This window comes from Asparagus officinalis, chromosome 4 (assembly GCF_001876935.1).
Source record: "Asparagus officinalis chromosome 4, Aspof.V1, whole genome shotgun sequence".
Lineage (NCBI taxonomy): Eukaryota > Viridiplantae > Streptophyta > Magnoliopsida > Asparagales > Asparagaceae > Asparagus > Asparagus officinalis.
Window position 1 is genome coordinate 120,385,424 of NC_033797.1, and position 21,601 is coordinate 120,407,024.

The 21,601-nt window shown below is 35.9% G+C and overlaps 1 protein-coding gene across 1 annotated transcript; it reads right to left on the minus strand.

The window, feature by feature from the left end:
* LOC109839222 (probable UDP-N-acetylglucosamine--peptide N-acetylglucosaminyltransferase SPINDLY) lies at positions 16,386 to 21,351 on the minus strand. The gene is made up of 4 exons (XM_020407651.1): positions 21,239 to 21,351; positions 19,884 to 20,082; positions 19,431 to 19,625; positions 16,386 to 16,469 (listed from the first exon to the last, which is right to left on the minus strand). Exons 1-4 carry the CDS (start codon positions 21,334 to 21,336, stop codon positions 16,386 to 16,388), a joined length of 576 nt encoding a protein of 191 aa, XP_020263240.1. The 5' UTR covers positions 21,337 to 21,351.

The following is a 21,601-nucleotide window of genomic DNA, read 5'->3' on the forward strand; positions in this document are numbered from 1 at the left end:
TTTCATTTGTAATGAAATTAAACTTAGTGGCTAGTGTTTCATGAGTGGATTTTATATTAACATACTTACTTTTTACATCAATATAGCAATTGTGTAATTTTTCAAACTCAAGAGCAAGCTCATCAAAAGTAATAATATCATCGTTGTCGAGCTCGCATACCTCACTAAGGTTATCACCTAGTGGTAGTGTATATGGAGATGAGGCTTCTTTAGAACTCAAAGCGGGATTTTCTAATGCTTGTTGAATAGCCTCCAAGTCCCCTTGATGTGCTTCAATGAATTTCCATAGGGTGTAAGCACTATCAAAATGAGCAAATTTGTTAGAAAACGATGAGTGAAAGGTACTAAGCAAATATTCTAACAATCTTTATTCCATTTGGATTTTTCCAAAGTGGGAATAATATAAGCATCCTCAATAATTTCCCATAAATCGAATTGTTTAGATTGAACAAAAAGTTTGAATCTAACACGCCATTGAGCATAGGGGAAAATATCCAAATGAGGAGCAACATTAATAGCATAACCCAAACTAGATGCATCTTATATATCCATAATGATTATAAGCAAGAAGCAAAATGCAATCAATACTAGATTAGCACAAAAATGATAACTTAGATCTTTAACTCAAGGCGATTAGTCCTTAAATCAAAGAGCACTAAGCTCTGATACCAATTATTAGACTCTAGAGGGGGGGGGGGGATTAGGGTCTTATGCTAATCTAATCCCGATTAAATTGCCAATTAAAATTATATTGATTTATTCATTCTTGTAAGAATTATATGAGATAGATATGAACAAGAATGATATGAATAAGCATAAATAAAATATACGCTAAGAAAAATACAAACACACGATATGTTTACGAGGTTCGGTCACCACAACCTACATCCCCGCTCCTCACCTCGAGGAGATCTCCACTATCACAATCCGGTTTGGAAGCCGGAACTTTTACACATTCGATTTACAAGTTTATCGAAAACTCTCACACAACAAACTCTATGCAATCACACTTTACACACTACGTGTAGGAACCTAGCCCGTGTCCTCCTCCTCAAGTGCTCGGATGCAACCTTTCCCAAGGTTCGTCAACCGACGCCACTCCTATTAGATTCGACCCCGTCTCACGCCTCATACTTATCTCGGTGTACAAGTGTATTACAAGTGATACTCACAACAATGGTTAAATACAATGATTTGTTCTCGATAACAAGAGAGAACGCAATAAAGCTCACACTCACTAAATCACACACCGTTACCCAACAATATATAGTATGGAAATATTAAAGCTCAATATAGTGTGTGTGATATCAGTGAATAGAAAATATGCAACTCAATAAATATAGCTAAGATATGAAAATAAAATAATAAGCTATATGTAAAATGAGTTAGGAAAACTCCTCTATAGACAAGAAGAACAGTAGATGATGGAATTGAAAGCCTCTTCTTATTGTAGGAAACTTCTTTTGAAACAAACTGATGAAATCAGCTTAAACAGCTCTTAAACAACTCTTAAACAACTCTTAATCTTTTGTTAAAAACTTATTGTAAAACAAACTCCCTTGATGTTGAAAGAGGAAGGTAATGGGGTATTTATACCCACTCAAAATATCAGTCAAAACAAACTTAAAAAGACCAAAATAGCCCCAGAAAATCAAATCAGAAAATAGCTGTTGGAAAGCAATTATGAGTTCGGCGGTCGACCGTGAAAATCTCGCGGTCGACCGCGAAGCACAAAAAGGCTGAGAAGAGAAATTAAAAGCTGACGGTCGACCGCGACGGTCAACCACGAAAGTCTCTGGATGAACCACGGTCGACCGTCACGGTAGACCGCGATTCAATACAAGACAAAATATGAAAGATAACTACTAGCGGTCGACCGTGGCGGGCGACCGCAAACTGATACATGTTAAATTTTAGGTTTTAAGCTGATTTGGAAAATACGTTAAAAATATCAAATCAATTCCAAAAATAGTAAAAGTCTGGGGTAAGTTTCTAAATGATAAAATAAACATGTTTGAAAAGGAAATTTGGAAATACAATTTCCGTTTGTGAAAACTCACTGTTTTTGAAAAGTGTTCATAAAACTTGTTTTTCGCAAACATGAAAATTGAGATATGACTTGTAAACTCGTATATATTTATCATGCATACATTATATATATATAATGAAGTATGAACGAACTGTAAACATGAAATAAAACTTATTATAACAAAGTTTGATTAAAAATCATTTATATGATAGAAAACGTTAAATTTGTGTTGTGTTTACATATTGAGCTTAAATTTAATCATACGATATATGTAAGCAAACTAAACTTATACCTAGGTGAATGCACACACATGAACTTGAATCTTATACCTAGGTGAATGCACACACATGAACTTGAATCTTTAACTCTTGATTGTCGTGTGTTGAATTACCTGTAAAGAGAAAAAAATGCACACACATGAACTTGAATCTTTAACTCTTGATTGTCGTGTGTTGAATTACCTGTAAAGAGAAAAAGCAAACAACAAAAATTAGAAAATAGATTAGCTATAAATTGTTTGACAAATCATCATCAAAACCATAGGGCCAACATATATATATCATGAGTTTTGTGACACATTTTTACATGTTTAGAGAGTTGCTTTTGACACATACTTTAATTACATTTTTGGTATGTGTCTCACTCTATTTGTGTGATATAAAAATATGTCGTGTAAAGATAAAAATGCATCATAATTTATAACTTTTGTTGTAGTGATACTAGAAAGAAGGAAAAGAAAACAATTTAGAAGTTGTAGGAGCAAGCAACATATCAAGGTATCCACAAGAAGAGAATTATACACGAAAACAGGACATTCCGAGAGGCATATATACAGAGAAGAATATAAAAATATTCTAAGGAATAGATAATTAGGTGGAGCCAATATAGAAAAACCTATACATATATTGTTGGTTTTGGAAGTGTGAAGACCGGAACCTGAAATAAATCTGTGAGGCTAAAAAATCTCGTATCGATCGACTGACGGAGTGACCCCGATCGATCAAAGAGACTGCAGGAAATGATCTCAGGAACATGCTCTGGCCAGTCGACCGAAGCAGTGTTGTCGGTCGATTGAGGGTGACCAATTAGTCGACCGAAGGTGATGAAACGGTCGACCGATAACATGAACGAAAACCCTGTATGAAACTGCTTTCTTTCTGGTCGACCGACACACATGGTCCGGTCGACCGAAATTGGTTTTTCCAGTTTCCTAAATCGTTTGGGAAACTATTTTGGGTCAGGATGCTATATATATACCTAAACGATTTTAGGGTTATATGCAACATAGAAAAAGAGGGTTTTGAGAGGATTCTTTTAGAGAGATCTTAGAGAGATAAAAACCTATTTGGGGCATTGTAAGCTTCTTCAATTAATCAAAACTTTTTGGCATGGCTCCCGAGGACATAGACATGTTTGTCGAACCTCGTTATATTCTGTGTGTTCTTCTTTTGTTTGATCTTTCCTTTAAGTTTTTTCTTTTATTTGCTGTGATTTCTTGCTTGCCTACTTTCGGCACAAGATCCGAAAGGGCACGGGTTCGATTGTGTGTTTTGAATCCTCAACAACTGGTATCACAGCTTCGTTCATGAAATTTGTATGAGAGTCATGGCAAAGGAAAACAAATCAAAGATTGAGAAGTTTGACAGATCAAACTTCACCTACTCGGATCAAACTTTGCCTACTAGAAATCACAGATAGAGGACTATCTGTACCAGAATAATCTTTACCATCCATTGATGAGCAAGGCTAAGGGAAAGAAGAAAGAGGAATCGGACGAGGACTGGAAAATACTAGATCAGAAGGCTCTAGGGCAGATCCGGTTGTTGCTCGCCAAATTAGTCACCCACAATATATTAAAGGTGAAGACGACAATGGGGCTTATGGAAGAGCTCGTGAAGATGTACGAGCAACCGTCAACCGCAAACAAGGTGTATCTCGTCAAAACGCTCTTCAACCTTAAGATGGCAGAAGGATGCTCCTTCACGATGCATCTCAACAAGTTCACCATAATTATTGATCAACTTATATCCGTCGACATCACGTTTGATGACGAAGTACAGGCCCTATTGATTCTACCGCTGTTGCTGGATAGTTGGGCAGGTTACGTGACCGCAATTAGCAACTTAGTTGGGAAGAAGAAATTAAAGTTGACGAGGTTGTTAGCATGATTCTATCTGAGGAAGTTAGAAGGAAATTGTCCGAATCAGAAGATTCAGGTTCAGCCCTAAATCTTGAGCAGAGAGGCCGAAGCCAGAAGAAGGGAAACTAGAATAGGAATCGGTCGAAGTTGAAGAAGAAGAGGTCGAACTCGAAGGTTAGGCCTATCAAGGAGAATTGTTAGAACTACGGCCAGGAGGGCCATATGTCTTCAGTCTGCAAACCATCAAAGAATGATGCAAATGAGCAGGATGCTCATATCGTGTAAGATGCCTTGATCCTTTCTATAGATAGCGATTCTGATTCATGGGTAATTAATTCAAGAGCCTCTTTCCATGCCACTGCTTATAGGAAGCTTCTTCAGAACTATGTAGCAGGGGACTTTAGGAAAATGTACTTAGGGGATAACGAGCCTTGCAGTATTGTTGGAAGAGGCGACGTGCAGATTCAGATGAAGGGCTCTAAGTGGAATTTGACGAACATCAGACATGTACCAAAGTTGAAGAGGAATGTTGTTTTGGTAGGCCAGCTTGGAGCAGAAGGCTATGTTTCAAATTTACCAGGTATTTGTGGAAAATCTCTAATGGTACTATGGTGGTTGCATATGTCAACAAAATTGGAACTCTCTATCTCACTTCACATGCGAGTGACACCATTACAATTACAGCTAGTAAGGAGAGTGTAGATCTGTGACACAATAGGTTGGGACACGTGAGCGAGAAGGGCATGAAGATTCTACACTCATAGGGAAAGCTAACCGGCATCGATTCAGTGTAAGTTGGTGTTTGAAAGGATTGCATCTACGGGAAGCAGACGATTGTCAGTTTTCAAAAGAGTGAAAGGCAACCTAAAGCTCAGAACCTAGATCTTGTTTATACAGATGTATGGGGTCCAGTTAGCATGTCTTCTCTTGGAGGTTCGACATACTATGTCACCTTTATCGACGATCACTCGAGGAAGGTGTGGGTATACTTCATGACGCACAAGTTAGAGGTGTTCTGGATCTTCAAGAAGTGGAAATCCATAGTAGAGAATGAGACAGATCTGAAGGTGAAGTGTGTGAGATCAGACAATGGTAGAGAATACGAGCTGGAGGAGCTCAAAAGGTTTTGTGCTCTGAATAGAATTCGTTTGGAGAGGACTACTCCAGGGATGCCACAATAGAACGGTGTTGCCAAAAGGATGAGCAGGATATTAATAGAACGTGCGAGGAGCATATGTCTACATGTAGGTCTAGCTAAGACGTTTTGGGCAGATGCGGTGCATACAGCAACTTATCTGATTAATCATGGGCCATCAGTTCTATTGGATTTTGGTATTCTAAAAGAGGTTTGGAGTGACAAGAAGGTTAATCTCTCATACTTGTGAGTATTTGGCTGCGTGACATACGTTCATATCAGTGATCATGTCAGGGACAAGCTAGAAGCTAAGTCACAAAAGTGTACATTCATTGGATACGACATTGATGAGTTTGGGTATTATCTTTGGAATGAGAAGAATAGGAAAATCATCAAGAGAAGAGATGTGATATTCAATGAGGAGGTGATATACAAGGACAGAGACAATGCCAATGATAGCCAAAGTAGTGGGAGCAGCACTAAGGATGCAGGTGGATCCAAGTACATAGATTTAGAGGAACTTCCAGATGGGAGAGACAGCATTAGTTTTGACCAAAGAATGGAGGAAACTCCAGGTGTAGAGACTACTACCCAGGGCGTGGAGCTTAGGAGGTCATCCAGGGTACCCAAACTGAATCCCAGATATCTCTCATTACTAGATTATTTACTTTTGACAGCTAGCGGTGAACCAAAGTGCTATGAAGAGGCTATGCAAGTTAGTGAATATTAGCAGTGGGAGCATGCAATGTACGAAGAGATGGATTCTCTACACTCGAACGAGACATGTGAGTAAGCCCAGCTACCTGCACAGAAGAAAGCCTTACATATCAAATGGGTCTACCGGGTCAAATATGAGAGTGATGGAAACAAGAGGTACAACGTCAGATTAGTTTTGAAAGGGTTTAAACAGCGGGAAGGAGTGGATTATACGAAGATATTTTCCCCCATTATGAAGCTTACAACCATCAGAGTGATGTTGAGCTTAGTAGCTGCTGAAAATTTCTACCTTGAGCAGTTGGATGTGAAGACTGCCTTTCTTCATAGTGACTTGGATGAAAAAATCTACATAAAGTAACATGTTGGTTTCATTAAGGAAGGAAAGGAAGAGATGGTGTGTAAGATCAAGAAGAGCTTGTACGGTTTAAAATAGGCTCCGAGACAGTGGTACAAGAAGTTTGACAACTTCATACAGAGCAATGGCTATGGAAGATGCAATTCAGATCATTGTTGCTACTTCAAGAGGTTCGAGTCTAGCTATATCGTGTTATTATTATATGTTGATGACATGTTAGTTGCAGGATTGTGTTTAGAGGAGATAAACAAATTGGAGAAGCAGTTGGCGAAGGAATTTGATATGAGGGATCTTGATGCAACAAAGCAGTTGGCGACGAAATTTGCTATGAAAGATCTGGATGCAGCGAAGCAAATTCTTAGGATGCGAATCCTTAGAGATGAAGCTGAAGAGACGTTGAAATTGAGTCAAGCTGAATACATCAAGAATGTTCTTCAGAGATTCAATATGGAGAATGCTACGCCCGTCGACATGCCCCTTGTCAATCCAAGTTATCTAAGGAGCAACACCCAAGACCGATGTAGAGAAGGAGCACATGAGCAGAGTGTCATATTTATCAGCCATTGGTAGTCTTATGTACTTGATAGTTTGTACGAGGCCGGATATCGCCCATGCAGTGGGAGTTGTGAGCAAGTTTGCAAGCAATCCAGGAAAACAGCATTGGGAGGCCATGAAGTGGATATTGTGATACTTGAGAGGAACTACAAATATGCCATTATATTTTAGGAGGAAGGAGTTGGTACTGTAGGGATAGGTGGATGCGGATTTCATAGGTGATCATGATACAAGGTGAAGTACCACGGGGTATGTTTATACCTTAGCGTCGACAGCAGTGAGGTGGGTCTCACTTTTGTAAAAGATTGTAACATTGTTCACAACTGAGACAGAGTATATCATAGTGACTAAAGCTAGCAATGAGATAATTTGGTTGATCGGGGGCCTAGAAGAGTTGGGTTTGAAGCAGAGAAACGACATTCTTTATTGTGATAGTCAGAGTGTTGTACACCTTGCCAAAAATCTAGTATATCATGCCAAAATGAAGCACATCGACGTACATTACCACTTCATATGCTCGCTGATAGAGGATAACAAGTTATAGTTGGAGAAGGTTTTGGGAGCTAAAATCCTACGGATATATTGATAAAAGTAATGACTATCGACAAACTGGAGTTGTATGCAACTTCAGTTGGCCTTCACACGTAGGAGATGAAGGTGGAGCCACACTAGGAGGATCGACGAGATCACCAAGATGATGATGATTGAAGAATGAATTTATCCGGGTAGGAGAAGATGCTTGCAAAGATATCAGGAGTTCGGGAGAGCTCGTTGATGGCGATTTAGTCTTCAAGTGGAAGATTGTTGGTTTTGAAAGTGTGAAGACCGAAACCTGAAACAAATCCGCGAGGCTAAAAAATCTTAGGTCGGTCGACCGATGAAGTGACCCCGGTCGACCGAAGAGACTACATGAAACAAGCTTAGGAACACGCTCTGGCCAGTCGACCAAAGCTGTGTTGTCGGTCGACCGAGGGTGACCAATCAGTCGACCGAAGGTGATGAACCAGTCGACCAAAAACATGCATGAAAAACCTGTATGAAATTGTTTTCTGGCCGGTCAACTGACACACATGGTCCGGTCAACCAAAATCGGTTTTTCCAGTTTCCTAAATCATTTGGGAAACTGTTTTGGGCTAGGATGCTATATATATACCTAAACAATTTTAGGGTTATATGCAACATAGAAAAAGTGGGTTTTGAGAGGATTCTTTTAGAAAGATCTCAGAGAGATAAAAATCTATTTGTGGTCATTGTAATCTTCTTCAATTAATCAAACCTTTTTGGTGTGGCTCCTGAGGATGTAATCACGTTTGTCGAACCTCGTTAAATCTGGTGTATTCTTTTTTTGTTTGATCTTTCTTGCAAGTTTTTTTTATTTGTTGTGATTTCCTGCTTGCCTACTTTCGGCACAAGATCCGGAAGGGCACGGGTTCGATTGTGTGTTTCTAATCCCCAACATATATAAGTAGTGCAAGGAACAAATAATTAGGTTGAGGCATGCACAGATATTAGTAAATCGTGAGAAGACTGTCAAGAAAAAGAAAATAAGAATAATCCACAAGTGAAATGCCATATCTATATATCTAATCATACCAATTTTAACTTAATTGGCTTTAAATAAAGGTTAGGAATCAATTTTAACCCAGAAGTTTAAGCTATCAGGTATTGGCCCAACTCCTATTTAAACTTGTTATTATTTCTCATCTTTTTCAATATGCAACTATTTTTACACATGAATATCCAACATGTGACTATCCATGAAAAATGTTCATAGTGAGACATATGTGCTAATTCCCAGAGACCACTTACAAAAATACCCCTTCTGTAAAGTATATATCCTTGACATGTACTGTGGCAACACTGCAAATGTATTGCCTACAACACCCATGTCTAGAACTCCAAAGAAAACGTGGGTGTTCCCATGCTCATGCATCCAACCCTGTTCTGTGTTTGGATTCTGTGTATTTCTTGCATCTTGATCTTGGTTTCATCCGCCATGCACACTCGCGTTTTCTACGGTAGAAATAAACAGTCTCCATTAATTGAACTAAAATGATAAGGTTAAACTTAATTGTTGGTGGTGAAGAAGGAAAACATATGCATGGATGTTATGTCAGTATTGATCTTAATGGGTATTCACACCATGTGTGTCCTAACTATTGGATCTAAGATGCATGCTTATAGGAGGATTAAAAATTTTACTATAGATTTTCACCAGGCTTGTTTAGATTTGCTCCTACTGAAGGGAAGTTAAGGGAACATAGGAGAAGGTAAGTTAAGGGAAGTTTAAGGTAACATGTAAAACTTATTTGGGAATTTAGTAAAGGAAATCAAGGGAAACTTATTTCACCCTGTTTGGAAGGTTTAATAAAGTGAAGGGAAGATAAGGGAATATATGTAAATTTACATAAATACATTACATGTAATGTTATCCTTTTGAATCTCATATTGATATAGGGGTAACATTATCTTTGTGTAATATTCTCTTTTTTAGATGTTGTCTTCCCTAATCTTCCCTCCCTTACACCCCAACTTGGGAGGAACAAAATCTAAAATTTTCCCCCTTCATTAACTTAACTTCCCCCTCATTACCTACCTCAAATGAATTCCCAAACAAGGTTAATGTGTCCCCTACCTTCCCTTTACTCCCATTGCCTCCAATGCGAACAAACTCTAGAACACAGATTTTGTGACAAAAATAATATCAAAATAAAAGCAAAAAAATCAAACCAATAACAAACTAGAGAATACACAAGATTTTACAGTGGTTTGGATAAAAACCCTACATTCACTTTTTCTTTCTACGATGGGGTTTCCTTACTATGACTAGAGTTTATCTGAATTACAACCCGATTCAGTAGGCTTATCAAAAGTACATCCTGAAATTCACCTGAAACTAGTCGCTCTAACCTAACTCATCACAAATAACACCTAGCCCTAACTAGTTCCAACTCTTAATTATCACCGGCTTAAGTATGCCATAGAAACAAGATAAAAAATAAAAACAATTCAAGCACAAATTAAAAAGACCTTGCAGCCTTTTTTTAAGCAAACTGTTGTTCAAAAGAATTGAAACGAAGTTCAGTGAAGCAGTTATGATATTGAATCTAAGGGTAACTCTCATTGTTGTAATGATCTGAAGATGCTGAGCACAATGAAAAAGAGTTTGACGAGGCTCCAGGGATTGAATTACAAATCAACTCTTCACCCAAACCCTAGAATGCGAGAACCTCTTCAAAATATGATCTTTTCCTATCTTATATAGCCTTTGATAATAAAAAAAAGAGATATAAGAATGATAATAGAAGTTGGAGAGGAAAGGGGTTGGTGAGTGGTTGAGATTAAATCATAATATCTGCCAAAACAAATCATAATCACTGATGGTTAGACATGACCATTGGCAGTCTAACAATACCCCATTGATAGTTCCCTGTTAAGAATCAATGGTTGAAAAACCAATTTCTAAGGTTTATCAAATTTGCACTGTATCCCATCAATGGTATAGCTGAGCATTGATAGTTCCCTATAGACTAGCGATTGTTATGATTCCTGTTTCTATTTTTTTCTGAGTGCACTATGATCCATTGCTTGACTCATGACCATCGATGGCGTGATGGCTGAAATCAACATGAATATTGATTTTGCATCACTTCACCTCGTATCTTTTGCATACCTATTAATACTTTAAATATATCATCCCAAACAATCATCAGTAACAAATGAAAGGTTGTTATTACTCAAACAAGAGATATGGTATGAGCCATAGTCTAACAATATGGATTTTTAATCAGTTATCAAGGAATTAAAGGTGGTATTATCTTGATTGATAACAACATCACCTGAAATTAAATTAAGGTAAAGATGATGATAGACCCGTAAAACTATTTTTACTAAGTTCTACATGTTCTCAACTTTTGGAGGAACCTAGTCTCTTTTCATATTCTTGAGACAAATGATTGTCAAAATATCATATTCCCTTTAAAAGTGAGAGTTTTAGAAAAACTTTCCCTAGACAAAAATATTCTTGACCCTTTAAGATATTATATTATTATTATATTATATCCATAATTAATTTAATTAATAAATATAAGATTTAATTATCCTAACCTATCCTAATTATTACATATATAAGCTCAGATTTGATTTAAGTATGTTAAAAATTATATTAAGTTATGGATAATTAATCAACCTTCGCATTCAGCTATTTCTCCAGAAATTACAAAGTAGAGAACCTCAAGACTTACAAGATTTTTTACTAGAGAAAATTGATAAAGATTCTAAAATTTTGACAACCTAAAGATTTGAATATGATACCTAACAAGTAAAAAAATAAAACTTTTTATCTTAGTAATTGTTTCTTATATTTAAATTTAAAAATAAAGATAATAGATGATATTAGTAATTATGCTCACTTCCTAAACTATTTTCACAACAAAAAGACAAATGTTAAATATACAAAATCCATACAATTTGCACGGGTCATAGAAAAAACACATAAAATTTAATTTAAAGATTTTACAAAAAGACAACTTACAAAATTACTACAAATATCCAAAAGCCTTTTAGAAATTATATATTTTGTGTCAAAATCCAAAAGACTTCAAAATATTAAAAAGTTTAAAGAAAAGTTCTAGATTTTATATAATTAAAAAAAGCTTAAAAGAACTTCTTACATTTTAAATTATCCTAATTAATAAAAACATCTTTAATATGATTTCATTATTTGAAATATATTTAACAAGACACAAGTTATAGATAGTTTTTCATCTTCATGTTTAACCATTTATCAAGATATTACAAAATAGAAAATCTCAGAACTTAAATACTTTATTTACCAAAAAAAATACAAAGATTTAAAATTTTGACCATCTAAAGGTTTACATTTGGTACTTAATCAGTAAAAATAAGAATTTTTTATCTTATCATTTGTTTCTTTATATTTAGATCATCTCTCTCTCTCTCTCTCTATCTCTCTCTCTCTCTCTTTCTCTCTCTCTCTCTCTCTCTCTCTCTCTCTCTCTCTCTCTCTAATACTATAAAAAGATATATCTACTTATGCAATTGCCACTCTCTCTTCAAGTTTTTTCTCATCAAATGTCATCTCCAATAACTCTTATACAGACCTTAATAGTATAGAAAAGAGATACTCTAATCAGAGTTCCATTAGGAGATTAAATCAATCAACGAACGACTGAGATTAAATCTAGACATCTGTTAAAATGCGTCGTAACCATATATGGTAGGTCACGATCATCGATTGTCCATTGTGATCATCGGTAGTTGAATATAGTCTATCGATTATGTAAATTCTAGTTTCTAGATTTCTCCGATTGTTTTTTGTCAACAATCGATAACTTCCTTGACCATTGATGGTGCCTCTTGACCGCTGATGGTTCAAAGGATGAAATCAACTTTCGTGATGATTTTTGCATCATTTTGAACCATAATTTGTTCATATCTGTTTATACCTGAAATATATCATCTCATAAATATATTAGAAACAAATGAGAGTTAAGAAATATTGCACAAACAACATTCTGCACGAACAACATACTAACAATCTCCCCCTTTTGCTAGTAACAAAACTCAAAATTTGAAATATAGAATATAAAATATAGTGAGATGTATATTTAGTACACATAACATATTTCATGCAAAATGATATATGATATGTAAAGCTCCTCCTACAAATATGAATACATGAAAAAATGTATACGTATTCCAGAAACTCCTCCTAAAACTAAGCAAACTCCCTCTAAAATAAAGAGCTCCAAGTTTTAAAAAAATTTGCAAAACCATCACGAAAAAATCATGAAACTCATGAACAATTTCAAATTTCATCCTATTTCTTCCCCTTTTTGTTATTAGTAAAAGAAAAACACACATAGGATAGGTAATATACTTTAATATTCAAATAAAAATTATCCAAAGGTAAAAGGAAGAAAGAGATGATAGTTGAAATGATTGATGAGTATTATTTTATTATTTTCATTGTTGATAAGGGGAACTAACTATTTGTATTGGGAGATTGTTAAAGTTACGGGTTAATTGTTAACATTATGAGTTAATTGTTAAGGTTACGGGTCAATTGTTAAGGTTATGGATCCATTCTCTCTCTCTCTCTCTCTCTATCATGATGTTACTATGATTATGTTGAAATGATTGAAGGGGATTGTTATTTTATTATTATTTTTTATTATTTTCGTTGTTGATGAGGAAACTAACTGTTTTTGTTTGTATTGGGAGATTATTAAAGTTACGGGTTTAATTGTTAAGGTTATAGGTTTAATTGTTAAGGTTAAGGGTTTAATTGTTAAAGTTACGTATTTGTTGTAAGGTTACAGGTTGGTTGTTAAGGTTACGGGTTGGTTGTTAAGGTTACGGGTTGGTTGTGAAGGTTACGAGTTTAATTGTTAAGGTTACGGGTTTAATTGTTAAGGTTACGGGTTTAATTATTATGGTTACGGGTTTGTTGTTAAGGTTACGGGTCGGTTGTTAAGGTTACGGGTTAGTTGTGAAGGTTACGGGTTAGTTGTTAAGGTTACGGGTTTGTTGTTAAGATTATGGATTTGTTATGTAGGTTAACTTCACAACCAAAGCGTAACATTCACAACTAACGCATATCCTTAACAACAAACTCGTAACCTTAACAACCAACTCGTAACCTTCACAATCAACCATTATCCTTAACAACGAATATTCTGAAAATATTGTGGCTGTAGGGGTTTAAACCCCTAACCTCTTGTCCAAACTCCAAAACTTTACCACTAGACTAAGTGAATATATATATATATCCCAACGTGTAACCTTCACAACCAACCTGTAACCTTAACAACCAACCCGTAAGCTTAACAATTAAACCCGTAACCTTAACAATTAAACCCGTAACATTCACAACCAACCCGTAATCTTAACAACCGACCCGTAACCTTAACAAAAAATTTGTAACCTTAACAATTAAACCCGTAACCTTAACAATTTAACCCGTAACCTTCACAACCAACCCGTAACCTTAACAATCTCCCAATACAAACAAAAACAATTAGTTTCCTCATCAACAACAAAAATAATAAAATAACAATCTCCTTCAATCATTTTAACATCATCATAGTAACATCATGATAGAGAGAGAGAGAGAGAGAATTGATCCGTAACCTTAATAATTGACCCGTAATGGATCCATAACATTAATAATTGACCCGTAACCTTAACAATTAACTCGTAACCTTAACAATTAACCTGTAACTTTATTAATCTCCCAATACAAATAGTTAGCTCCCCTCATCAACAACGAAAATAATAAAAAAACAAAAATAATAAAATAATCCCCATTAATCATTTTAACTATCATCTTAGTACATCATGATAAAAAGAGAGAGAGAGAAGGGTATTATGGTCTTCACATATTTTAATCTTTTAGATTTTGTGTTTTGGGGGCTCAGAGAACAAAATCTTTATTTTTAGGGGGTAAAACACCCGTTGACAAAGTCTTTGGGGGGGGAGGATCACGTTTTCTTGGGTTTTGGGGGCTGGAAGTATTAAGGAAAAATTACTTGCACCACTGTGAAATTGACTCTACTTTCATACTTAGCAAGTTCACTAATTAAAATCAAATTATCAACTTTTCTAAAAAGTTTTCATCCACTCACTATGTTGTGCGCGCGAAAGCCATCAAATCTATGTGCTTCGAGAAACCAAACCAAACCAAACAAACGTCGAGAGAAGGCAAAACAAACCAAAATAACGGCACAAACACAAACAACCAATTTTAACGTAGTTTGGCAAGTTGTCTACGTCCACGGGACAAAAGGGGATGAGGTTTTTACTAATAGAGAAGAAGAATACAAACTGAGATTACAAATCACTCGAACTTACCAATTAACATCACCAACAAATCTCTAATTCTCTCCAAACAAAACTCTAACCAATAGCTCAGAAAATACCTCTTTTTGTGCTCCAAATATCTCCAATTCACTACTCACAAACCCTAAAAATTTGTTCCTATTTATATTAAAACAGAAACCCAAACAGAATCCAAATAGGAACTCAAACTGTGTAGAAAACCCGACATAAGTTAACTTATCAGGCTCTATAAGTCGACTTGGCAGAGCGAAAAACAACAACTGGAGAACAGATCATAAGTCAACTTAACAGTGTCTATAAGTCGACTTAACAGTGCCTATAAGTCGACTTGACAGAGCCAAAAACAACAATTCTAGAATAGAACGTAAGTCGACTCGTGCACAAACACAAGTCGACTTACCATAAGTCGACTTATGCATGTCCATGAGTCGACTTATGACACAAAGATAAGTCATATTAAAATTCGCATCCAAACTATGAAGATATCAATGAAAAGTTTATAAAAATAGCAATAAAAGTAATTATATTAGTTCATAAAACAAATTCATGTATATCTCATCTAGTTTTGGCATCTTCTTTTATTACACAACTTGAGTTATCTCAATCTTTAGAAAAGGTCTAAAACCTCGATCTATCACCTTAACCATATTCTAAGAGGAAGAACATTAATGTTTGGAGGGCAATGTACACTATCTCTAAATATTAAAATGTTTAGCATAGATGGATATCCTTGAGATATTGCACAATCATATGCACGAGTATGGGTCTTTGACCATCTTTTATCGAATACACTCAAATTTTATCATGTATTTATAGAGTATGGTTCTTTGACTATCTTTTTTTATGAATACACTCTTTTTTACTTGATTCTTTATAGCACATATGTACTTTATACATGTGTAGAAATTTTTTGTGTTGTATTCAGTATAGATTGAGCTCAAAACTATTTGATATATCTAAAAAAACACTTCATGAGTAACATACAAAAATATTTATTCTTACTTTTACAAGACTAAATATGATATGACAATACGAAGGTTGAAAAGTAATATAAAACATACCATGAATCATCATGTTTATCAATCAAACATGTATAAATATGCATGAACATATAATATAAATAGATGTGAAAAATAAGTGAATCAATATGATAAACTCATACCTATATACCAACAAATAACCATATCTAAATATTTTATGTAAAAGCGTATAATAGGCATGTTCAAGTTTTTTTAAATAAAAAATAATGAAAAAAGAAATTTTATTTTGTTTTTAATTTTTCATAAAAAAATAAAAGAAAGAAGAGAAATTTTTATTTTGTTTTCAATATATAAAAAATAAAAATTAAGAAAATAAATAAAAACCAAAAAAATAAGAAAAATATTTATGTACATACAATAGGTCAGCTGAGCATGCATAGAGGTACTAATAAAACAAATATGCAGTAAAATCAAATGAAAGCTAGTACATGCCTGTGTATTTCATGCATCATCTGAATATATAGATATCAAGTAAAAGTTATAGAATATACTTGAAACTTACCCTTATGAGAAGATAATATAATATATATATATATCAAATTTATATATTCTTATATCCATGTAGACCAAGGATTGAATTTTGATAATCTGAACCCCAAAGCAATCACTGTGTGTTGCCTCAATCCTCGATCGACCTGCAAACTTATAGAAAAGCAGACAAATGTGACCTACATATCCATATAGGTCCACATTGTTTAGCAATAAGGCCTTTTGGTATCCAAATCTGTTTAACTGTTTTTAACCATATATCTCATATGACAACTCATAGAAATATTGCTAGTTTTCCCACACAAAGAGCATATAGAATGATAAGTCCTATTGGGAAACAGGTCAAAATAACCAAGATGATCACTCTTTATACAAGAAGGTTGATATTTTTCAGAATATGAATAATCAAGTCCAATTTTAGCTTTTGTAAATCATTGACTGGAAAGAACCATGTTATGACCTTTTAAGCCCAATGAAAAATTCTTCACGGCCTTTTCCAAATCACTATTTTTAGACTTTAATTGTTCATTTTTGAAAACAATAGTAGTTGTTATGGTGTTCTCAATCACCAAAGTGTAACTCTTTGCCAACAACAGACAAGTGTACTTTTGCATGTAATGCCCCAATCAAATTAGTGATCGAGACTGTAGACGTCAAAAAATGCTTACAGACATTCAAACACCACTCAAGACGACATAGAAGAACAATATACACGTCATCGAGCAATGCATGGCGGTGCGGCAAGACCTGGTGCCGCGGCTAAGGCGCGGCAGACTAAGGTGTCGCGGCTAAGGCGCGACAGCACATAGTGCCGCGGCTAAATGCGCGACAGCACATAGTGCCGCGGTTAAGGCGCTGCAACCTAGAGTGCCGCGGCTATGTTAAAGGAGTGCTGTGGCGGTTATATTGCAGTTATCTGATGATTATTTGAAGTCCACGTGGCGGCGTATCAGAGATAGAACGTGTGTTGACGTGGACAGGCAGTTAAACCACGAAAAAGGTGGTTAAAGGTCGTGGGAGAACTGTTTCAAACACGTATGAACGTGGGTATAACTGCCCCTTTAGCCGCGGCAGTCGGAGTATCAGAAATAGAACGTGTGCTGATGTGGAAAAGCAGTTAAACCACGAAAAAGGTGGTTAAAGGTCGTGGGAGAACTGTTTCAAACACGTATGAACGTGGGTGTAACTGCCCCTTTAGCCGCGGCAGTGTCGACTGCCGCGCTCTTTGGCCGCGACAGTGTCAACTGTCGCGCCCTTTAGCCGCGACATCATCAGCTGCCGCGCCTAAAGAGACAGTTATTGACCAGCTATTTCTTCAGTTATCGTCTAAGGAGGCTATAAATACCCCCCTATGGCCATCATTGACAGGGGCTGAGCATTTTCCAGAGAGATTAGAGCAGAGAGCCTTGAGTTTTGGTGAATTAGAGCAAGAGAGAGAGTCTTCCTTCTTCACAAACATCCTCAAGAAGCTTCTAGCGAGTCCTAGAGATCTAAGCTCAGACTTGATCTTTGGAAGAGTGAACATCTTACATCGATAAGATATTCGCTTCAAATTCTTACTTCGATAAACGAAGGAAGAATCATTAAACCCCTCACGGTTCAATCAGAATCTGTGATTTGGTGGTCCACGAGTCAAAGCGCTCCCGGCACAGGCAAAGATCCCACGCAAGCAGCGATCCAAACAACGGTCCTGCGTTTGTTTCTCAAGAGTTGTAATTTTCCTTTTGTTGTGTAAAAGAAGTCTTATAAAAAGACTATTTCTTTTGAATTTATTGTAATCGACCGAAGATATAATGAATTCCATGACAAAACCAACTTTTGACGAAAACAAGCTGGCGACCACAGTGGGAGCCAACGGTCTCGCTGCCGAAACCGTCGTGTCACAGCCGATCAAGATTCCAGTTGAATCCATGGTCGAATACGAATTTGACCAAACCAAGTTTGAGGAATATCTCTCATCCTCTTCAAGATCTTCATTATCTCGCAAATACAAGAGGATCTCACAATTGAGGAAGAGTTGCATGCCAAAGAAGGCACAAAATGAAGACTCTCGCTTGATTGTTGTTGAGAATTTCACTCGCAATACCTCTGCTCACAATGGCTCTTATCTAGTTAAAGAGTCATCGAATCAAAGCCCGCCGGCATTAACGAAAAGAGCTCGTCGGAGACAACGTCAACGCCGTGCTCGCCAAATGGCTAAAGCCTTGGAACAAACCGACGGGGTTCGTTACCACGCGGACCTAGAGTCGAGGAGACATCGAGTGGTTCAGTTGTCTCAACAACCAATCACTCGTATCTCTGCTAAAACAACGACGGATGAATGGACTATTGTCAAAAAGACTCGTTCGACCCTCAAAGAACGTATACAAAAACGTCGTGCAAAAGCTGCTAATGCCCATGCTCTCTCACAACAAAGACGAGAAAAGAGAAAGGAAATGGTGACCAAAGAATCACCAAAACTTCGTCAAGTTTGGAAAAGCATAGTGGGAGAAAAAGTAACTATGAGAGGCAAAATTCATAAAGAAAATTATCATTGTTAAAAGTAGTTATTGGAAATAATTACATGCGGATCTTCAGTCTTAGTTCATTTTAACATGAGGAAATAAGCTAAGAAGCACAAGTTGGCATGCAGACATGGAAGCAACATGATAGACATGAAGATAAAAATGATAAAAGGTACAAAAGGAATGGCAAGTACGCAACAAAAAGTGTCATCTCCAATATATGACTGACATTAATATAGCTTCACAGTAGAAATATCCATGAAAATAAAAGGATGCTCTTTAATAGAAGAACAACCTATATCCTGTTGTATCTCAGCAAAATTTGGCAGTTTACTGCCACTTTCTAGTTGAGTTTACTCGCAGACAGTGTTTAGGCCACAAGACTGGAGGTTTCAAGGGGTATGAGTGTAAATAAGAACTGTGGAGGTGAAGGTCATTAAGGAGCATGTTTTACATGGATGTATGTAAAAAACAAAGCGACTCAAGCAATTCCAGGAAACATGATAAATGACAAGGATGCTAAATTTATAAATTTTAAAAATATCAAGAGGAACAAAAACGCAGAGAAGGTGATACAGATGTGAATTTAAATAAGGGCAGTACCTGGATGGGAGCAGGCCTGCAGGCCATCATCCCTAGCTTGTTATTTGCAGTGTGACCAGTAAGCTCCACCAGTATGTCAACTTTATCCTCCCTAACCATGCTAGCAACCTTCTTCTCATCAATCCCATATATATCCCTCCATAGCCCTCCTTTTTTCAGCACCCTGTCCTTGAATTTATGGGTTTTGGCATCTGCCTACAATATCACAGTAAAACACAAGGACACTAACTATGTTTAAGCGTAAAGGACAGAGACTTTATAATTTACTGAAAATGATTGAAAGAAAAAAAAAAGTAGAAGTAGAAAAATTGATTGGTTTACATATCATACAGCCCCCATAAACTTGACTTAAAGACGTGTTGTAAATTACTTGAAAAAAGACTTCAAGATACTTGAAAAAAGACTTCAAGTTAACTAAGTGGTGACACTTGTGCATGAGAGAAATAACCATACCTTTACAACACCAGAGTACACAATCACCTTGTAATTTGTGTAATCATGGAAAAAGAGAGGTGCTTCAATGAAATATGATACAGAGTGAGTAATATAATCAGGTGACACATATCCAATTACTAATGGGCGTTCCATATCTTTAGGATTATCCCAACTGGTATATTGAGGGTATAGCTTCATAAATCGCATTCCCCATTCCCTGAGGAACAATTAAACATCAGTCAGTCAAACTACTATGAATTTGTACCACTAACTGAAGTAGTTTTATGTGCTCATTCCCTGTTGAAATTAAAAGTACAGAACTGAACTTGTAAACAACTAAATACTGAAGTTGCAGAATTACCAATAAAAATGATTAACAGGTGTGGTATACAAAACTCATAATCATTTTCATGATTAACAGGCATGCTATAAAAATGAAGTAGTTTTATATGTTCACTCCGTGTTGAAGTCAAAATGACAGCACTGAACTTGTAAACAACTAAACAAGTAATAATGAAGTTGCAGAATTATCAAAATAAATTATTAACAGGCTGCTATATAACACTCGTGTCTATTGCATGCAGATTTCATTCGGATGGTACTTCAATAAGAAAATTTTAGCAAGAAATCAGATATTCCATCTAAAAAGACATGGTTCTACATTTGTTTCCAACAAAGATAATTTGATCAAAAGTACCATATATGCATCTTTCAATACAGGAACTTCGTGGAACATAAAAAAATTCACAATACAGCTACACAAAAAGAGACAAAAAAACAGAGAGGATATCCATAACATTGACACTCCGATCTTAATGAACCAAGGAAATTTGCAATGGCAAAAAAAAGTTCTCATTTGCAAAGCATCTATAAAACAGGTTTTCCATCCTTTTAAATATGACACGGCAGAGCAACAATGAATCATAATGCATTAACTACAATATAAATTTTATCAGGCTCTCATCAGATTTCTTTTGGACCAACGAATTTGAAGAACAGTTCGACAAATATTTCTAATTCCCAAGGCATTCAATAACATTCATTAACTTGACAAAGCAATCGTGTGGCATAAACCTGTCACAATAGATGGGCAGCAAAACAATAGAAGCGCTCAATGAGATCGAAAAGTATCACCTCTTCTATAGTCAAAATCAAACAGAGTTGATTCATCTAAAATGAAGCTTAAAAAGTTCAAACATAAAAGCTAACTCCTAGATTGAATCTTACCAGGTTTGGAATAAAAACCAACTATTATCGAAAATTGACTTCTAAATACACTGATAATCTCATATTATAGAAATATCCATAAACAGGTACCGAACAGAATGGGAATCCTGTGAAAGCATATATACTTTGTAAAGAGTTAGAAATACCTGTGAGCCTCAAAAAGCTTATCATCAGAGCCCTCATTTATATAGTTCATTGCAAGCAGCCGGTTCTGCAAGAAGTTAATTGCTTGAGAAAATTTCATAGAAAGCACCAGAAGAATCAAACAGCATAGGTAATTTCTACTTAGCATTCAGTACATGATTCATGACTTAGATATTGAATGTCTAAACATCCAAGAATCTACCAGAACATCTAGACTGGAAGACGATATATTGTAATGATGTAAAACTCAATACATGTTACGGCAGGAAAATTTCAGTAGAATTACAACCAACAGCAACCTCAACTAATGAATAGAATGTTATGGAAAAAATAGGTCACGCTATACAAATAAATTCTGAATGCTT

Coding starts and splice junctions, on each gene's coding strand:
- LOC109839222 (XM_020407651.1), bottom strand. CDS start 21,336: ATGAAATTTTCTCAAGCAATTAACTTCTTGCAGAACCGGCTGCTTGCA. Junction 20,083..21,238: donor AAGCTTTTTGAGGCTCACAG/GTATTTCTAACT, acceptor ATTGTTCCTCAG/GGAATGGGGAATGCGATTTA. Junction 19,626..19,883: donor TGTACTCTGGTGTTGTAAAG/GTATGGTTATTT, acceptor GTGATATTGTAG/GCAGATGCCAAAACCCATAA.